At 42.2% G+C, this 20,356-nt stretch overlaps 2 protein-coding genes across 8 annotated transcripts; both read left to right on the forward strand.

The window, feature by feature from the left end:
* Nucleotides 1–275: 275 nt before the first annotated feature.
* Nucleotides 276–14,817, forward strand: ogt.1 (O-linked N-acetylglucosamine (GlcNAc) transferase, tandem duplicate 1). 4 transcript variants are annotated; one of them, XM_031857939.1, is made up of 22 exons: nt 276–647; nt 2,612–2,792; nt 3,315–3,558; nt 4,286–4,354; nt 7,687–7,803; nt 8,284–8,363; nt 8,736–8,931; nt 9,018–9,158; nt 9,281–9,381; nt 9,658–9,811; nt 10,253–10,354; nt 10,462–10,659; nt 10,979–11,137; nt 11,306–11,395; nt 11,511–11,636; nt 11,751–11,921; nt 12,038–12,154; nt 12,376–12,546; nt 12,765–12,917; nt 12,998–13,250; nt 13,442–13,565; nt 13,654–14,817. In XM_031857939.1, the coding sequence occupies exons 1-22, from the start codon at nt 611–613 to the stop codon at nt 13,832–13,834; spliced, it is 3,165 nt and encodes a 1,054-aa protein (XP_031713799.1). In that variant the 5' UTR covers nt 276–610; the 3' UTR covers nt 13,835–14,817. The 4 variants fall into 4 exon arrangements, with proteins under 4 accessions (XP_031713799.1, XP_031713800.1, XP_031713801.1 ...); XM_031857940.1 differs by having other exon boundaries at nt 10,462–10,641; XM_031857941.1 differs by having other exon boundaries at nt 2,642–2,792.
* A 583-nt stretch (nt 14,818–15,400) lies between these two features.
* gcna (germ cell nuclear acidic peptidase) lies at nt 15,401–19,855 on the forward strand. Of its 4 annotated transcripts, none has more exons than XM_031857943.1 (13): nt 15,401–15,579; nt 15,945–16,047; nt 16,474–16,666; nt 16,756–16,828; nt 16,965–17,014; nt 17,145–17,211; nt 17,320–17,390; nt 17,500–17,922; nt 18,027–18,165; nt 18,273–18,417; nt 18,553–18,688; nt 18,844–19,048; nt 19,187–19,855. In XM_031857943.1, exons 2-13 carry the CDS (start codon nt 15,958–15,960, stop codon nt 19,416–19,418), a joined length of 1,824 nt encoding a protein of 607 aa, XP_031713803.1. In that variant the 5' UTR covers nt 15,401–15,579; nt 15,945–15,957; the 3' UTR covers nt 19,419–19,855. The 4 variants fall into 4 exon arrangements, with proteins under 4 accessions (XP_031713803.1, XP_031713804.1, XP_031713807.1 ...); XM_031857944.1 differs by having other exon boundaries at nt 15,950–16,047; XM_031857947.1 differs by having other exon boundaries at nt 15,492–15,535; nt 15,950–16,047.
* Nucleotides 19,856–20,356: the final 501 nt, after the last annotated feature.

Here is a 20,356-nt window from a genome sequence, read left to right on the forward strand (position 1 = left end):
ATGATGCCTCTCTCAAGAACACTCTGTATGGACGTGACTTGCACTCTGTCTCACTGCACCAATGTGTTCTTCCGCGCAAAATCATTTTATAATCTTTTTATTTTTCGTCATGAAACGTATAACACACGATTAGCACACATTACTTCAAGCCCACATCCTATGAATTACCATGTTGCTAATACGACATTTATTACAATCGTACATGCATGTTTCCTCGTAATGACGATGCGCGGAACTAGTTTCTCTCAAAAACTAGTTCCACCCATTCCGCCATTTTATGTTCCATAGCAGCTTTGTTGTGAGGAGAAATCACCTTCAACCATAAAGCAACAGCACATTTAACTCCAGTAAAAGGTTAGCTGTTAGGGATTGTAGCGAGGTTAGATGATTAATAATCACCCGGCTGAACTATATACAGACTACTGCAAGAGCGTCATTAAGTGCTGTACGGAGAATCTAATATTAGGGTAACGTTACTTAGCTTGCCTGGCAACGTGATTGCTAGTCGCAGCCGACAAAGACGACTGCTCGTCGCACAATTTTTCTCTGAAACGGTAATCTACCAGGAGACGCATTGACGACCACCGTGCGAGACACGAAGACTGTGGAGATGGCGACCTCCGTGGGAAACGTGGCTGACAGCACAGGTTGGTTGATATCATTTAGCTAAGCTAACGGTAGCGAAATGGCAAGTAAGACGACGTTATCTCGTGTTAAAATGTTACGCTAGCTATTTCCAGCGACTCCTAAGTAGCTCATGCTTATTCAAATTAATATCGCGAATATACTAACGGCTATGCTTTCACCAATTTAGTCTTTCTCGTCACATATCGGAACATGATTTTATTGGTATTGTAGGCCCAGTTTATGCCTCTCCCGTCATATTATTGCTTTAGTCTCGCGCTATGAATGCTAATTAGTAGCAGGTTGTAAGGGATATCCTAAAATAGTTAACGAGCGTCTACTTGACAGTCTAAATTACGGGCAAGTGTGCTAAAATAAAGGGGTTTGTATATATATATATATATATATATATATATATATATATATATATATATATATATATATAAATAATGTCTGTGGTTTTGTCTTAAACAGTTTGTATTTAAGCTAAGCTAGCAAGCATGTATGCTAGTCCAAACGGCCTTTTAAGATGCCGTTGTATTTTCAGATCAGTGAATGAGAGAAACATGTCCTCCTCTGTTGAAAACGTCTCCATCTTTGGTTGTGATGACCGTTAACAGCTATGAGAGAAAGGTACTCGTCTTGACAACCAACGTAACGTGGGCCGTGCAGCGTCATGCTGTTAAAAATGAGCGCGTACACATCACTGCTTTGTTAAAACCACGTTAGAATAAATCCTAAAGGAGATCACTGATAGTACATCTTAATGTAGTCCTTAACGGCATTTCGCGTAACTGATAATGTTTCATTACGACAGGGTGCTTTATGTAATCGAAACTATCCATCCTACATGCAAGTATTATTACGTAATGGTCGTGGAACCTGATCTACTGGGATATTAGTGTGCTCTGGCATCAGTTTGCAGATGTGTGCATCCACTGCACAACAGTTGGAATGTCCCCAAAACATGAGCTTCTCCACCCTTGTGTTCACCATGCATGCATCTGTGGCATGTTGTTGGTGCCACACCCTGACTAATTTGACCTCAAGTGACTGTAGGTTCATCTGATATTGACTGTTTCATCTCATTTAGCATAGAGCCTTTAAAAATGTATATATAATATGTGAAAAAGACAAATATAACACGTTAAGTAATGAATACCAGAAAGCTGGCTAATCATTAAACGCATGCAAAATGAAAAGTAAATTAATATTTACAACCAACATATCTCTTATAATAAGACTGTATAATATTGAACAGCAACTAAAAGCTGTACTGTCAATCTTTTTGTTTATCTTTTTAAAATGTGAAAGCCAAACTGTCGCCAGAAATTCTGCCGGTATATCGCCCCCCCCTCCCTGTTTGTTTTTCATCTCATGCATCTATTCAGGTTTACTTGAAACAGTATCTCATTAATCTGTTTTTTGTGAATCAGTATAACATATTGGAACTGAGCCAGGTACATAGCACACTGTAACGCAGCCCTAGTTAGTCTTTCAGCTGAGTGTTCTTGTTTGCAATCATTATCCCGCTAAAACATTTATAAATTAAACACAATATAGTGTGTGTGCGTATGCAGTTTCTTGTCTTCATAGGAGATGCATTTTAAACTAAACAGTCGTCTGCAGTCAAGTAATGTCATTTTGTGACCTTACATTTTGTTATACATAGAAAACAGTAAAACTGCAACTAGATTTATTGAACAGAGAATTAATCTTTAATCCAATCTATGGCTTAAAAATTGCAATTGTGAATTCTCTGAGTTTTCTAGATTGCAACATTTGATCTGAGTGCTCACTTTATTTCCCCAATTGGTTTGCTTCCAATTGAGTTCAAATTGATAGCTATTATTTGTCATTGACAGTATTAGCTTCACCTCTTTTTATTTAATTTTGTTTTCATTTGTCTGCTTTAATTTCTTCATCGCATCTAACGTGTTGTTTCCCCCCCCCCCCCCTCCTTGGGATGTGTTGGTTGGTGCTCCAGAACCGACAAAACGTATGCTTTCCTTCCAAGGGTTGGCTGAGCTGGCGCACCGGGAGTATCAGTCGGGGGACTTTGAGGCAGCCGAGCGCCACTGCATGCAGCTATGGAGGCAGGAGCCTGATAACACAGGCGTGCTGCTGCTCTTGTCCTCCATCCACTTCCAGTGCCGAAGACTCGACAGGTGAGGTGTGGGGAGCTGACTCAACTTGCAGCAACTGAGCAGTCCTCTGGAAATCCTTTTTTTGCTTGATCTGGTCTCGCTCAGTTCCCTTGTGATTCTAACACTGTTTCGGTGGTGGCCATACCCTTGCTTTACAGGTGCCATGGTTTCGGGTCTTGCGAGTTACAGGTTTAAACATTCCATTTTGTTTACTCTTTTCTATTCCTTCAGAAATGTGGTGCATAGTCTTCATCATAGATGCACCACTTACCTGGCAAACACGGTTTAATTTGGAGTATACTGCAAGCCGTACTAAACTTTGTATCATGTGCGCTCAAATAATGGATTCTGTTAGAATGGAAGTTGGTGAACTGTGTGTTGTATGTCATGTATCAATGTTTGCAGAATTTTAAGGCTATTCACCTTGAAGTGCTGTTTGACTATTTATCCACCTCCTGCTGCCTCTACATAGGGCATCGAGCAAACGCTGCCAGCCACTCTCTTCAGGATTCTGACCATTCTGTACCCGTTCTGGCCCTACAGGTCCGCTCACTTCAGCACCTTGGCCATCAAACAGAACCCAATGTTGGCAGAGGCCTACTCCAACCTGGGGAACGTGTACAAGGAGCGAGGGCAACTGCAGGAGGCCATAGAGCATTATCGCCATGCTCTGAGACTGAAACCAGATTTTATTGATGGCTACATCAACCTGGCAGCTGCTTTGGTGGCCGCAGGGGACATGGAGGGAGCAGTGCAGGCGTATGTGTCTGCCTTACAGTACAACCCTGTAAGTGCTGTGGTATTTGTGAAAAACCATAAAGAGTAACTTAACACCGACTGAAAAGCAAAGTTTATCTGCCCCCTCTGACCACACCCATCACTCTCATGTCATTGTATAGTGCAGCACAAAACAAATACGCTACCTCTGAAATCTTAGATAAATATTATAATGGAGTAACAAAATATGCTCCCCATTTTCTGCCAGTACTTACCCCTGTTTGTAATCAAATCAATAGACTCTAGCATTTAGACAAGGCAGCATAAATCTTCATAACATACCACTTATATGTAACTGCAGCGCGAGTACCAGACAGAAGTATACATTCAAATGAGTGGCATCCGGTCTCCCACCATGCCAGGTCACTTTGCAGATGTGGGTGGGGCCAGGGGAGGCTCTGTGTGCATGAGAAGCTTTAACCACTTCTTCAAGGGAAATTCTTTAGCAGCTCCAATGACAAAAGATTGACAAAAAAAATTCTGCATCAATTTATAATAATGCCAACACATTAACGTCGTTGATTACGCCGCAGTCCGGGAGTACACCTGTATTTCACTGCAGGAAGGTGAAAAGTTCAACCACTGGAGGCCGGCAAAGAGGTTTTCAGGGGTGTTGAGTTACTCTTTAAATTTACAGCAATCTATTTGCTAATGATGCAAACATATTTGGACTGGAAACATTGATCTGCAGTTTATTGTAGCAGTAACATTAAAATGTTTTTGTTTTACCCCCCCAGGATCTCTATTGTGTGCGCAGCGACTTGGGCAACTTGCTTAAAGCCCTCGGACGTTTGGAAGAGGCCAAGGTATGTTACAGCGCGTTGCCCTTTGTATACATGTGTTTGTGTTTTTTTTTTTTTTCTCTAAATACTTTTTTATTTTTAGTTCCCCCCCCCCCCCCCCCCACAAAAGAAAATAGATATTGTTCCTGTCTCTGCTTTAAAATTTTTAGGCCAAATCCAGTCCTTTCCCTTTAACCCCTACGGCCCAGTGTGGGGCGGGACATGGAGGCTTTTCTCTCTTCTCTCAGAGTTGCAGTAAGCTTCTCACTCCTCACCTACTTTTGAAGGTATTGGACTACAACGAGTTGACACCCATATGAGGCAACCAATTTTACCTTTTTAAAAAAAAAAAAAAAAAAAATCTTTTTCATAATCATACAACACACTTTCTGGTGATTACTTTTTAAATGGCTAGATCAATTTTCTTTTTTTTATATAGTATATTATCACATTTGTCCCCGACCTGTATCCCCTTTAAGCCTTTGCTTTACCCCGACCGTTTACCAATGGTCAGCCCCTCTCCTTTAGGAAGAAAGGCTGGAGCTTTTTTAATTGAAACATTTGATCTATATTGTCAATTTTGAACTCAGCCCGTGCATTTTCATATAGATTTTGGAGGGAAAATGCTGGCTCGGTCTTTGAAGAATATATGAACTGATGAGAAGCTAGTTTATCTTTGCAGTGCAAAAGGTAAGATGGTTTCTAACCTAACCACTACACTCCCAAAATGGTTTATCAAGTGCCCAGTGACAAGCTTTTGGTCTCAGTTTGCTGTCAGCACAGTTGCTGCCAGTGTGGGTTTCACTTCCCTTTTGTCATTTTAAGACTTCGGTCTGTATAAAGGGGCTCCCTGGGTTGGATCAAACGTGGAGTTGTCTCAGTGGTTACAGGCCATCTTATTTCGTGCTAGAGGGGGGTAAAGGAGTGGGGAGGAGCATCAGGGAGTCACAAGCTCCCCTGCTCTGTCGCTCCACCCCCCGCGCGCTCGCAAAGGATTGGTGGAGTCTGCGCGCTGAGAGCTGCCTTCCTGACCCTTTAGCTTCGCCCTGCCGGTGCTCAAGCACACCGCGACAGTGCTTTTCGTGCACACATGCATTAGTTCTTTTGGCTATGGTTGATAAAATGAAATTGCACTCAGCTGGCTATCTGACTGATATCCACTGCTGTTGAATAGTGTGTTAAACTGAGTGGGGGGTTATGAATGAGTGCTCATTCTCAAGTGCCATAAAATGGTTCCAAGTGTCGTCAGGCAGACAGCTCACAATCTGTACTCCACCACCTGCGTCAGATGCTGGGTCGCCAGAAGACAGGCCCGCGCAGCAACAGCGATGACTTCTTTATTTCAGAGCTTTGGAGGCTTCTAGATGCCAATAATTACACCACAGACTTTTCTCCCCACCCATTGGCCAGGATTCAAGAAAGCAAGCCAGGAAAACGAAATCCAAGATTCAAAAATATTTCATGACGATGCAAAAAGAATGACCGAAAGTGATTAATACTTCTTCCCCTTTCCTTCAAATATGTTATACTATTCCCAAAGAAATGGGATCAGTTCATTTGGCCAAGATCAAGCCAGTAACTGCCCTCCTGTAGTTTCATATGAAACCTGAATTGATGAACAGCTGCAAATCTGACTTCAACCTATATTTTACTGATAAAACTGAACACATCAAAGCCTTTCTTCCCTCCCACTTACCCGGAAGCATTTCTTTTGTTTTCTTTGAAATGAAACGGTCATTGCATGAATGAAAGCCTAAGTATAGTCTGTTTGTTGTGTTTTATTTCCAAATTTAAAGAGATTGTATTGTTTGAAGACTTTTACTAACGATCTTGTTTTCTGATTTTGTCTCTTTTGGTTTTTCCACAACTGATATTGTTATTTAGAAGGTTTCAGGTGGGTGACACTATTCCTGCGTAGGTGCCTGGCGGAAAGGAACACTAGGGCAGCCTCAGTCCTCTCCTCTTCTTCCAGCCAGCTGCGGCCACAACTCTGACAAAGTCCAAAAATATGGTAACGGGTTTGTAACTGACAAGAAAAGAAAAACCACCTCACTTCATGCTCCTCTGTCTTGTGGCTTCCTTTGAAGAGCAAAAGAAAAAAAAAGTAGCAAAAACGAATTACAGTAAGCATTCCCTACAATATGCTACACTAATAACCCAATTCTGTATTAAGTAAAAAGAAACTAGGATTTGGAAAGAATAATCGTGCAAAACAAGTAAGAACCCTCTAACTCTTACGTGTTTATTTTTCCTATTTTGTGTTGTTTTTCCTTCTTGATTTGGAGTTGCAGCGTTCTGATGATGCAGATAGTGCGCTGTGAGTCTGCAGTAGCGCAGGGGCCGCGCAGCGATATCCTCCAAGAAACCAAAAGGGCGGAAAGCACAAGCATGCGACTCACACACCCTCACTCCCTTTGGCCCGTTGGTTGCGGACCTCTCCCCACTCACAACCAGCTTCGCTCCCAAATGCCCCTTAATCTCAGACCTGTTGAAAAACACAGATTTGGCCATACAGTAAAACCATTTTACCACTTCAATAACAAATGTTATTGTTTATTGGCTGTTAATTTCCAAATTCCCCACTGTGTTAACATCCCGGTGTAGCCACTGGGTGACCCCCCCCCCCCTCAATCCCCCTCAATCCCCCTCAATTCTGAGATGTGATGGGTGCCGAGTGTGTGCTAGTCTGGTGTTTCAGGCGTTCTGCCCGGGGTTATTGGTCTGCAGCATCCAGCGAGCGCAGCAGCGATAAATGACCTTTGCCATGAGCGAGGTCACGCGAATGGCATGATATGGGGCGTTGTGGTGGTGGCAATAGACACGCCATGCGCTCGCGTTTGTTGCGCACGCATTACAGGGACCATCACTGGCACGAACTGTCCAGCATCCCAGGTTGTGTGATATCATACCCACATTAAATTTGGGATTTCTTTTAGATCTTAGTATAATATGTTGTACTCTTGGGGGGTTTAACTAAACGCCGTTGATTTGACGAAGGACAGCATGCTGTGCCTGATGTGGGGACCACTACATTTGGTGACAATGTGGTTATAACTGAAGGATGCGGGCACAAGTGTGGGTTTTGGTTGGATCGGCGCAGCGTAGGAAAAAGCTATGCAGCTTAGCGCGGCAGAATTTTGCGCACGCGAGCCCATGCTGTAGACTCACTTTTTGCCATGATGGAGAATAGTCACTAATTCTGCTTTCTCTGCCCTTTTTGTTTTTTCTTGCTTTTATTCTCAATCTTCTATTTGTTTTTTTATTTTACCATCCCTTGTCCTCCCCTCTACACACTATACCTCTCCCATTCTACCTCTTCTCCTTTCCTATGGTTTTTCATTGTACACCCTTTGAAGGCTTGCTACCTGAAAGCCATAGAGACTCAGCCCAACTTTGCAGTGGCTTGGAGCAACCTGGGCTGTGTGTTCAATGCTCAAGGAGAGATTTGGCTGGCCATACACCATTTTGAAAAGGTCAGTTCCACACTTTTTTTTTGGTACCATTTTCAGGGTTCCCAGTTGTCCCTGGACAACAGTTGACCAATGTTCCAGTCATGGAAAACATGTTAAATGAGAGAAAAAGTCAAATGTCCCAGAAGATCTTGTGTTTAGTTTGAACATTCTCTTATTTTCCAATCAACTACTAGTCTATTTACCAGCGATCACTGTAACCGATAACAGTAATTGTGGTAGTTTTTATTAAATTATTTTAGGATCAATTTGTCATAATTTCTAAGCATGTAAGAGATGATTTCCCTGATACGTTATTGACTGCACGTCATTTTAAATCGGACTTCCACAGAGATGAGCGTACAGAATAAAGCGCGATTATCACTGAGAATGTCCTGGAAAATTGTCTTTAGTGAAGATTAGGAACCTTGATTTTTGCACCCTGCTACTGTCTGGTCTATATTCTTGTTGTCGCATGTTTTTAAGCTTGGTTTCAATTTTCAGGCGGTGACCCTGGACCCAAATTTCCTTGACGCATACATCAATTTAGGAAATGTTTTGAAAGAAGCCCGCATCTTTGACAGGTGAGTTCAAATCATGACATGGTAGACGGTATGATACTCCCTTTATACATTCATGTCTGCTCCTTTGTCCTCTGCCACACCTTGTGGAATTTCAAATGAGTCAAGAACTTTTGTTCTGTCCATTCCACTACCTCCTCATCTGTGTTGACCCCGGAGCTGTTTAGGCAGGGCACATTTATTGCACCATCGTGGTCATGGCTGTAACTCAACTGCTGTACAGTGGGTTTATTTTCAGAACTGAATTTGTACTTTAATAGTAGAAATGAAATAAAATTGTGTAAAATGTAGCAGTTCGACTGTTGATGGCTTGTGAGAAGTTATTTTAAAAAGATGAAAACTACAATTTATACGCCCCTTATCTTTTGTTTCCAGAGCTGTGGCCGGATACCTGAGAGCCCTGAGTCTGAGCCCCAACCATGCGGTGGTCCATGGAAACCTGGCCTGTGTCTACTACGAGCAAGGCCTCATCGATCTGGCTATTGACACCTACCGCCGGGCTATTGAATTGCAGCCCCACTTCCCCGATGCTTATTGCAATTTGGCGAATGCCCTGAAGGAGAAAGGCAATGTAAGGCAGCACATAGTTGTGAGGTCTCTATAATTCAGTCAGCATTTAATGAATTTCACTTTTTAAAATGCCAATGTCTTTCCCAGGTGTCTGAAGCAGAAGAGTGCTACAACACAGCCTTGCGTTTGTGTCCAACCCACGCAGACTCTCTTAACAACTTGGCCAACATCAAGCGTGAGCAGGGCAACATTGAGGAGGCAGTTCAGCTCTATAGGAAGGCACTAGAGGCGAGTTCAGAGTTGACTGATATGTTCTGCTGTGACTAGGTCTGTTTAACATGTTTGCTGTGAAAGTGAGCATGGCATTTCTTGTGCTGTTCTTCTCGGTAACCCGTTTTGTTTTTCCTCAGGTGTTCCCAGAGTTTGCAGCAGCTCACTCTAACCTTGCCAGTGTCCTGCAGCAGCAGGGGAAACTCCAGGAGGCCCTCATGCACTACAAGGAGGCCATCAGGTTTGTAGCTATATATTAGAGCTACCTGCTGACTTAGTTTGGATTCATGTAATATTATTTTACAATAGTTGAAGCAAAACCTACAGTGCACCTAATGATATTGGTGTGAGATCACATCACTCAGATATTCCATCAGTTGGTGAACAAGTACACTTTCCATGTTCTGTATAGTTTAACCTATGATGATCTAAAGTAGATCATCATAAACTAGGCACAATATTTACAAGACGTGATGGTGTTGTACACGTTTTAAACCGATTTCCTGTTTGGTTTTAGAATCAGCCCTACATTTGCCGACGCCTACTCCAACATGGGCAATACACTGAAGGAAATGCAAGACGTACAGGGAGCGCTGCAATGCTACACCCGTGCCATCCAGATCAACCCGGCCTTTGCTGACGCTCACAGTAATTTGGCCTCTATCCACAAGGTAGGAAGGATTCTTTGATCTTTGGTAATATTCCCTTGTTGTTTGCCATTAAGATGACTGTTCAGAATTGTGTCTGTTCCCTGTTGAGCTCTACCTCTCCAGGTTCAGCCAGCAGCTCGAACAGCAGTGACATTGCAATAGTTTTTTCAATATCACTCAAATTATATTTGTACATATCTAGAAACAGTTGGAATTAGTCAATAACGGTGTAATGGCTAATTGGTTCATATTAGTTTAAATTATATACAGTATGTAGGATTTCACTTGAATTGATGTTTGAGGCAACCGATGATGAACTTGTTGCTAGGGAAAGGAAGAACATGTAATGATTACTTTATGGAGTCACATGCAGATTACGCACTGATGCATACATCACCACCTGTTTATGTGTGATGTAATGCATTTTTACTTCTGTATTCTAATGTTTCTCTTGACTATTAGGATTCTGGAAACATCCCAGAGGCTATTTCATCTTACCGCACAGCCTTGAAGCTCAAGCCGGACTTCCCTGATGCTTACTGCAACTTGGCACATTGTCTGCAGGTCCATATATGCCAATGCATTTACAGTACATACCAGTTGTTTGTTTTTTTGCTCCGGTTGAATTTAAGCACATTTTCTAATGACTCTTGTTTCTGTCACTCTCCCAGATTGTGTGCGACTGGACAGATTACGACGAGCGGATGAAGAAGCTTGTGAGCATCGTGGCCGACCAGCTGGATAAGAACCGCTTGCCCTCAGTGCACCCACACCACAGCATGCTGTATCCACTCTCCCACGGCTTCCGCAAGGCCATTGCAGAACGCCACGGAAACCTTTGCCTGGACAAGGTACACGCACTGATCAAAGCAAGTAAACTTTAATTCCTTTTTGGGGGGGGGATGGAAAGTGGCAGTGGCTGTCTGCAGGGATATGGGGAAGGTAAGGGATGGGCAACATACTGGATGTATTTAAGCTTTGTAGAAAAAGAGGTGACAGTTTGTGGTGCATGGGTTGCTTGCAGGGATAGGGGTATGGTTTTAAAGTTGGACATGAATTTAAATGAGTCAATGGTTGTTACTCTTGGTTCAGTATTAGTCCAACATTGCTACAGTATGTGTAACTCAGTCAAACTGGAATTGGCTATCCTGCTGTCGTTGTATTCTCACACTAATGCTAATTCCACAGATCAATGCGCTGCACAAACCTGCTTTTGAGCATCCAAAGGACCTGAAGGCCAGCGGTGGTCGTCTGCGTGTTGGCTACGTCAGCTCCGACTTCGGCAACCACCCGACTTCCCACCTGATGCAGTCCATTCCTGGAATGCACAATCCGGAGAAATTTGAGGTAGGAGACCTTTATTGTAATTTCAAATTTAGAAATTACAAACTTGACCTGACAAGTTGAATATAATGTTTTACAAAGTATGGGCTTGCCGGTAATTGACTGATATAGTTGATAGATTGCATGTAAGTAAATGTGAGCCTACAAGTCAATACTGTTATTCTCCTCAAGGTGTTCTGCTATGCGCTCAGCCCTGATGACAACACCAACTTCCGTGTGAAAGTGGTAGCAGAGGCTCATCATTTCACAGACCTCTCACAGGTGACTGACCTGGGGATGCTTCTTGTGTGTCTATTAACCTTAAGGATCATTTGAATATAAGCGTTGCTGTATGCGATGTCAAAAACAAACTGAAACTGGTACCTCTGTCCTGTAGATTCCTTGCAATGGCAAGGCAGCTGATCGTATTCACCAGGATGGAATCCACGTTCTGGTCAACATGAACGGATACACCAAGGGAGCCCGGAATGAGCTGTTTGCCCTCCGCCCTGCCCCCGTTCAGGTGATCAATACCTATGATTTCTGATAGACACAGAGTTATAACTCTGGGGGATAAATGTCGCCTGTACAAATGAATAACTGCATCTTCACAGTCCTATTAATCTGATCTCAACAGACTATGTGGCTGGGTTACCCTGGAACCAGTGGTGCTCCCTTCATGGACTACATCATCTCTGACAAGGAAACGTCACCTTTTGAAGTAGCTGACCAGTATTCTGAGAAACTGGCCTACATGCCCCATACTTTCTTCATCGGAGACCACGCCAACATGTTCCCTCACCTCAAGGTTTGTCCATTCCAACAATTCTGCTATTTGTGTCGGTGAGCTGACAGTCTTGTTTAAATAGGAAACACTTTGATTGATTATATTTTAAACATTTGTTTTCTTTTTTGGCCCCACAGAAAAAGGCTGTGATTGACTTCAAATCTAATGGACATATCTTTGACAACCGCATTGTTCTTAATGGTATTGATCTGAAGGCTTACTTGGACAGTCTGCCAGATGTGAAAGTGATAAAGGTGAGTTAAGAACATTTCCTGAAGAAGACATCGTTATTATAAGTGTGTTAATGACAAACTAGGGAACTAGTGAATCCCAATTTTAGAGCAAAACAAAACGATATATCTCTTCCTTATGTTCAAGTTTTCTGGGGGAAATCTTTGCAATAAGTGAATATAAATTAAGGACCTATCATCATGTTGTTGAATGATTTTAAGTTGAAACTGTTCTCTGTGACCAGATGAAGTGTGACATCAACCAGGAAGCTGTTGGGGACACAAATGGCGCTCTGACCATGCCCGTAATCCCCATGAACACAGCAGCTGAAGCAATCATCAACATGATCAACCAAGGCCAAATCCAGGTCACCATCAATGGCTTCACTGTCAGCAATGGCCTTGCAACCACACAGGTATGTAAGGTGGAGGCACAGAGCTGTTGGTGAGGGAAATGGTGGCACAATGGATTGGCTGTAAAATGATTAATGCGATCTTGGCTTTCCAAACACCATATTATCACCAGTAGGCTCGGTACCATTAAGTTAAGATCTGTCACACTTGGTAACTCTTCAAGATGAAAGTGTTATGATTACTCCACCTCTAAGCAATACTGTTTTGGCCCCCATTTTAGATCAACAACAAAGCTGCCACTGGGGAGGAGGTGCCACGCACCATCGTTGTGACGACCCGCTCCCAGTACGGTCTCCCAGAGGACTCCATTGTCTACTGCAACTTCAACCAGCTCTACAAGATTGACCCCCCTACTCTTCAGATGTGGGCCAATGTAAGTTGGATAAACTTTGGTTCTAGCTGCTTTGGGTGTTCCTTTTGTCTTCTGCTTTTAAAGCTCCCCTCTCCCCGCAGATCCTGAAGCGCGTGCCCAACAGTGTGCTGTGGCTTCTCCGGTTCCCGGCCGTCGGCGAGCCCAACATCCAGCAGTACGCTCTGAATATGGGTCTGCCTGGCTCTCGCATCATCTTCTCTCCTGTGGCCCCCAAGGAGGAGCACGTGAGAAGGGGCCAGCTGGCTGATGTGTGTCTAGACACTCCTCTGTGCAATGGTCACACCACAGGCATGGATGTCCTCTGGGCTGGAACACCCATGGTCACCATGCCAGGTTAGGAAACTAGGGTATCGAGGGGCGGGCTTACAACTGTTGGTTGCTAATTTCATACAAATGTTTGAGTCAATCTTACTGCAATACTCTGCAATACAATCATTTTACACATTTTCTCTGACAAGATACCAAGTACGCAGAGCACATTTCAAGTGAAGGCTGCTTTTTAATTGTAACGCCTGGTTTTTAAGGTGAGACCCTTGCCTCCCGTGTGGCTGCCTCACAACTCTACTGTCTGGGCTGCCCTGAGCTAATAGCGCAGAGTCGTCAGGATTATGAGGACATAGCAGTCAAGCTGGGCTCTGACATGGAATAGTAAGTAGAATTTGATCGACTTCTTTTGAAAACACATCTTTGTTGAACTCTGAAGTCTTGACTATTTTATTTTGTCTCCTTTTTTTAGCCTGAAGATGGTCAGAGCGCGTGTTTGGAAGCAGCGGATCTGCAGCCCTCTTTTCAACACCAAGCAGTACACGATTGACCTGGAGCGGCTCTATCTGCAGATGTGGGAGCACCACAGCAACGGCAAAAAGCCCGAACCCCTGATCAACATCCATTCAGTAGAGGCCAGTGACAATGCCTGAACTGGAAGCATGCTGAATTCTTGTCCCTTTATACCCCAAATCCTATCCAGCCCTTCCCCCCGTCTTTTTGTTTTGTTAAACCATTGTTGACACTCTTGCTTGGAATGGTCAGTGTCCACTCCAGCCCTCTCCCTCAATGATTGTCTCCATTGCTCTCCTCTACTATAAATGGGACTCTTATTTGTGAAGGAGCCTACAGATGTACACACTTTTCCCCGTCACACCCGTTGTTTCCTCACACATCTGCATTTCCTGAGCCAGATGCAGCCTGAGACTTTCAGGCATCTCGTCTGAGACTCTTGTCCTAAAACACAGTATATTTGGTGAGCTTGTGAATGCCCTGCTAACCCTTCTGTACTTGGATCAGTGAAGTGTGTGTGTGTGTGTGTGTGTGTGTGTGTGTGTGTGTGTGAGAGATTATCTGCAGCTTGTGGAGAAAATACTCAACCGTCATTTCTTGTTAATCTATTTATAAATGGATTAAGAGTGTTGTGTTTTAAAAGGGACAATGTTGCACCATTGAAATTGTAACTCTTAAGTTTCATCAGCTTTAACATGCAATTGTAAAACTTAGATCGCAACGGAGATTGCTCTTTAGTTTGTCTTAAACTGTTTAATTACTACGAGTAGATGTGGAAGTTTTGAGGAATGTGTTCTTCCCTTCACCAAATGCCAGATTTTATTGATTTTGTCAGTCCAGGAATATGTTTAATGGCTGTTCTGTTTGATGTCACACCATGCTTGTAAAAATGATTGGACAAAGCTGGTCATGGGAGCTTCAATTCATTGGAAAGGGCCGAAATTTCAGTTTAGATGTCAAATTGATCTTGTTTTTTAATCACACAAACCAGGAACGGCCTAGGTAAGTATTTTCTAAGCTTTTTTTTTTTTTTTTTTTGTATTGTCCGTTAACTGTATGCTGTCAATAATGCCGCGAGGTTCTAAATATAATTAAAAAGAATAAAGAGATGGCAGAACTCTGATACGGTATTTTGTGCTTGCTTGATTCAGTTGTTGGGACAATAAACCTTTTTGTTGTTTAGATAGCTAGCATAGGCTCTCTTTGCGGCAATAATTGTAAAATAAGTGAAGAATTGATAGTTGCTCAAATAGATTTAGTCTTTTTGGTGCATTGTAATGATATAAAAGATGTTTAATCTGCTATGGGTTGCCAGGTATATGTGCTCTCAATGGTGAAAAAAGACCACTAGAGGAGCATGTATTCATATCTTTTAATGAAGTAAATTTCGAGGTTTCACAATGCCAAAGTTCTGAGTAAAAGTTCTGAGTTCAACATTAACAAATTCATGTGCTCAAATTGAAAAGTTCAGATGCTAGTGGTAATGTTGAGGCACTGTAGTGTTTGCTAGGGTCTGGACCATTCTGTCCGATATCGACAACTTTAAGATTGACATTATTTTTTTACCATAATACAGTTGAATAATTCCGCCAGCAATCTAATATTAAAAAGTATATATATTCACACGTTTTCTGTATACAAATGTTAACTGTAGTCGAGCCCGCTTTGTAGCTTTTCTTTAGGTTGGTTTTCACACGAACAGCGGCGCTGTATCTCTATGATGGTGGGCGTGGACATAACGTCCTCTTGTCATATAAACCCGCTTCGATTGGTCGAATGTGTTCATCGACAACTTCCGGTCTAATGGAGCACAATATTTGAATTTACCATCGTTTAGCTCGGTTTGTCATCCCTACGTCTTGTATTTACAGCAGACGCGAATTTGGTAATCATCTGTTGAATCAAATATATATTATTTTAGCAAAACTATTAATATTCAGTGTGCGGTTCATGCATACTAAGGGAAAAGTCTGAACCGCTTTCAAAATGTTAGCTCGAGTCCAGACCTAATGTTAGCTAGCAAGTTGCTAACAGTGACGCTAACGTTTCTTTCTACAGTAAGCGCGTGTGTACATTTAGAACCTGTTAACAGACTAATTGCATTAAAACGAACAGGTTGAACGGTTGTTTTAACCACCATTTAGCCGCACTGAGTGTTTATATCGTTAGTTAATTATATTCGAAAGGTTTGACGTTAGCGCTGGACTTTAAATGTTAAATGTCGTGTTGACTTGTGTACCGTTTTCACAGAGCAGGGGAAACAATGAATGATGATACCCGCAAACTATTTCAAGGAGTTGCTAAGAAGATGGGCTGGGCTGACGAGGGAGGACTGGACACAGCAGAAAAAAAGGTTTGTTTCACTATATTTCACTATAAGCTAACGTTATGTGTTTTTGGGTCACTGGGATAAATATTATTGCTAGTATACAAACATATTAAATGATAAGTAGAGTGAAAGCTATTAAATCTCTAACTCTTTTGAGAATGGAATCGTTTTAGTATTTTTTACAAGCAAAAGCTGTTTCCAGCTTCTTATATGTGAGGATATTGTGCTTTTATAGTCATCTATCATAGCAAACGGAATATATATTTATTTTGGACTCTTGGTCGACTAAAACAAGTAATAAAAAATACAATTTTGCAATTTCATTAACAAAATTATTAATTTATCAATCAAGAAAATAAACAGATTCATTGATGATGAAAATAATCGTTAGTAGCATCTCTATTTAAATGTTGGGCATGTTTATTTTCTGTCTGTCATTATTGTTTGTAGCTGATGAGCTCGATTGGTAAAACTCGAAATATTGCCACGAGAGGGCATCGATCGGTGGATCACTCGGCCTCTCCGGTCCAGCTTTCCCGCTCTGATAGTGAAGATAACTCGGAGAAGGAGAACCAATACTTCAAGAGCAACGGCTACAGAAACAAGCCCTTGATTGAGTCCAGCGATGAGGATTTTGACCAATGTGAGTTAAAGTGTATGAATTCATATTGCTGAATTGAATGACTCTGTTTACAAACACTAATGTGTTCATTTGACCTTTTTATTCCTTAGTTCTTGTGGGAAGGGCTACACCGAAGACCAAACCTGCCTCACTGAAGCCACGTAGTGTTGCAAAGAAAGTCAGGTACGGAGTGAGCGGAAAATGTTTTCATGAAGCAACATCTTTGTGTTTTTTCTGGTTTCACTTTTACCATTTCATTTCTCTCTTTAAAGTTTTCTGTTTAGTTCTATGTTCTAAAGCATTTTGTTTGTTTTTTTAGTTTAAATGTTGTTGTGGTGAGCTCGGACGATGACGACGGTTTCGAGACATGTAAGGAACCTTTTTCTTCTGGGTACAGTTCTCTGTATCTGCAACAGTAGATTCATCAGTTAGATGATGAGGAAAACATCTTTTATGCACTTCATCTTACTCTCCTTAATTCTCATTTTGCACATTGAAGTTCTGCAACGAGTGAAAACCCCTAATGTCAAGCCTAAGAAAATATCAGAGAGTGGGAGTGAAGATAGGTGAGCTTTCTTTCTTTCTTTAAATGTATTTTTCTTCGACTAAATCATTGTCAATGTCTGGAAAATTCTGTTTTTAAAAATATGTTTTCTCTTTTGTTTTTGCTTAAGCCTCAAAAAGTTCATAGTGGATGACTGCTCATCAGATGATGACTTTATTAAGACCAAACCATCTTTTAAAGGTAACTTTGAAAGACCCTATCAGTGCTGATGTTCTGTTATATTTCAAAGAAAGGGCACTTAACACTATATGTGTATAACAGTGATGTTTTTGTGTCCACTGTTTTACAGTGCCTAAGAAGAGCAACACTCCAGCAGCCCAGCTTCCACCGAGGAGACCGCTATCTCACTGTGACTCCCCAGTCTTCGTTAGTGACAGTGATGATGATGATGACGATAATATTGTGGTCAAGAGCACTTGGAGGACTCGCCATTTAAAACCTAAAACCCTGCCAAAGGCTAACAAGAATAATGCTCTGCGGTGTGATGAAGAGGACAGTTCGCCACCGCTGCCTTTCCCTTCCGTCCATTCTCCTTTTCCTTTTCCTCCCCACAAAACTCTAACATCCCTGGCCTCTCCAAAACGCAATCTATCTGCACCTTCTAAGCTGAATGAATCAGACAGTTCTGAGGAGGAGTTCACATCCCTGCTGGAGAGACTGAAAAATAAAAACAAGTTCACTGGCACGACATTCTCACCTAGGAGCACCCATGGTAACTTGTTTTGTTTGGATTGTCGCATTTTAAACAATCTCTAGGTGTTGTTTTTGTATTCTAGTTGTTGATATCTTTTGTGATTACATATTTTCCTGTGTCAGTTCCTCCTGTAAAGACACCTGTAACACCAGCCTCTAAATTATTTGGGGAAACCCCTCTGAGTGTGACGACACCTGGAAAACCCAACATCTTGAAGCCCACAGTGAGTCAGACAGAGCCCAGACACGGCCCCACCAGCAGGTACATCTACTGAGCAGCTTTCATATACAGACTCGAACGTCGCTCACTCCAGTCTGTCTTTCATACACAGACATTTGTCTTGCGTTCACCTGTTCTTTCCCTTCTAGGGTAGCACCGTGTAAGACCCCCGGGTGCTTCTTGCAGTCATTATCAAACCCTGGCTCCAGCTATGGCCGCAATTTCAAGCAGAACAAGGAAGAACTCACCAGTAGACTGTACCAGCTGTACAATACCAGTGTGTTTGACAGTAAGGTGATGAACAACAGTGTTTCCCTTCTTTTGATTCTGTCTGAATTTTCACCTGATTTTGATTGTATTCAATGATTGTGTAATCGCTTTGTTAACATGTAGAATGTATTATTTTTCCTTGTCTGACATGACTTCTAGCTCCCCATCGATATGTCGGTGACTTGGAATAAGAAGATGCGGAAAACAGCCGGTTACTGTATCACCGGTCAGGAGCGAGGTGGAGGGAACCGCTATGGCCGCATTGAACTGTCGGAGAAAGTCTGTGATTCTGCAGGTAAAGCTTTAGTAAGCCAGATATAGCAAAGTAATAAACTGTCTGCTTGAAAGTCCCTGAATGTAAATATGTGATGTCATGCATAGTCAAATCCTCTTGTCTGTTTATGCTGGATTGAATCTTTTCATCACCATCTCCTCATTGCCCCTTCCTAGATCGTCTCAGGGACACGCTGATTCATGAGATGTGTCATGCTGCAACCTGGCTGATCAATGGCGTGAGGGACGGCCACGGAAACTTCTGGAAGCTGTATGCTCGCAAGTCCACTATGGCGCATCCTGAGCTGCCCATGGTCACCCGCTGCCACAGTTACGACATCAAGTACAAATTCCAGTACCAGTGCACCCGCTGCCAGAACACGTACGTCTTGACTCTTTGGACACATTGACTAAAACCTCCTAGTCATTAACCTCCTGTCGCTCTTCACTATCCACCTTTGCTTTTACTGAGTTTTGTGCCACTTTCCCACCGGGTAATATAATTCATGATTCTTCACAGGATCGGGCGTCATTCCAAGTCACTGGACACGCAGAGGTTCGCGTGTGCCCTCTGCAAAGGACAACTTGTCTTACTGACGTCTGCCAAGCCGCGGGCCCCCACACCTTTTGCCAACTTTGTCAAAGAGAATTACGGGACTGTACGACAGGGGCTAACGGGACAAAGCCACGGGGAAGTGATGCGTAAACTCAGTGCAGACTTTGCCTCCAAGACTAAACTAAGTCAAAGCTGAGATCCTGATGCTCTCTGTACCTGCAGCCATGGACTGAGCTGCACGTGTTCAAACCTGTTCACATTCTGAAATGCAGCTGTGACTATTGATAATGAATCTATTTCAATGTTTTCCATGTAATTTCTGTGTTCATCAGCATGTGATTGTTAGACTGGGTCTACTGGCACTGAAAAACGATCTGAGCCTAAACATTAAGTTCATTTTCCCGGGTGTGTGTGTGTGTGTGTGTGTGTGTGTGTGTGTGTGTGTGTGTGTGAGAGAGAGAGAGAGAGAGGCCGTGTCAAACAATGAAATTCATCCCTGGTATCTAATATTTGCTGGAATCTTCCAGTGATTGGCATTGTACTGTACGGTAAACGTATGATTTTTATCCATGTATTTTACTGGTTTTATCTTCCTGTTAGGAACTCTATAAATAAAGATTAAATGTGACTGTACATTAAATGGTTTGACATTTTGATTTTAGTTAATCGTTTTAACATTATAGATTTTGGAAGTTACTTTTACATATAATTTGTAATTTTCTGAATCTGGTTTCAGTCCCTTTGGTTATAGAGGGTTCATACTGATCTACTCATTTACGGGATTGTTGGGTTACAAAATTATTTTTTCTAGTCCAAGTTTAAAACATCTTTTAAAAATATGTTACATAAATGTGGTAATGTGTGAGAGGATGGCGTTATGTTTTCCATGACTGCACCTCTGCTATCGGGCAAATATTGACAGGTAGAATACAATTCTGTACAAATGCATTAATATTGTCCCAGACCATTTGTGTAAATAAGCAAATGTGATCCTGATAACAAACACTAGCTGACACATCACCGTCCACAGGGATGAGGTCTGACACGTTGATGTGGTGGAGCTGAGTAAATGCACAGCCTGTGACGCTGGCACATGACGAGAAGATTCAGTCTCGATCAGTCATTAGAATGAAA

Source organism: Anarrhichthys ocellatus, unplaced genomic scaffold (genome assembly GCF_004355925.1).
Source record: "Anarrhichthys ocellatus isolate YVR2014 unplaced genomic scaffold, GSC_Weel_1.0 scaffold19, whole genome shotgun sequence".
Taxonomy (NCBI): Eukaryota; Metazoa; Chordata; class Actinopteri; order Perciformes; family Anarhichadidae; genus Anarrhichthys; species Anarrhichthys ocellatus.

What these genes read in the sequence shown, in the direction of transcription:
- ogt.1 (XM_031857939.1), top strand. Translation starts at nt 611, where the DNA reads ATGGCGACCTCCGTGGGAAACGTGGCTGACAGCACAG. An exon ending in CCCTGAAGGAGAAAGGCAAT is followed by an intron (nt 8,932 to 9,017) that starts GTAAGGCAGCAC and finishes TGTCTTTCCCAG; the next exon opens with GTGTCTGAAGCAGAAGAGTG. An exon ending in CTCTTCAGATGTGGGCCAAT is followed by an intron (nt 12,918 to 12,997) that starts GTAAGTTGGATA and finishes CTCTCCCCGCAG; the next exon opens with ATCCTGAAGCGCGTGCCCAA.
- gcna (XM_031857943.1), top strand. Translation starts at nt 15,958, where the DNA reads ATGAATGATGATACCCGCAAACTATTTCAAGGAGTTGCTAAGAAGATG. An exon ending in GAGAGTGGGAGTGAAGATAG is followed by an intron (nt 17,212 to 17,319) that starts GTGAGCTTTCTT and finishes TTTTTGCTTAAG; the next exon opens with CCTCAAAAAGTTCATAGTGG. An exon ending in GAAAGTCTGTGATTCTGCAG is followed by an intron (nt 18,689 to 18,843) that starts GTAAAGCTTTAG and finishes GCCCCTTCCTAG; the next exon opens with ATCGTCTCAGGGACACGCTG.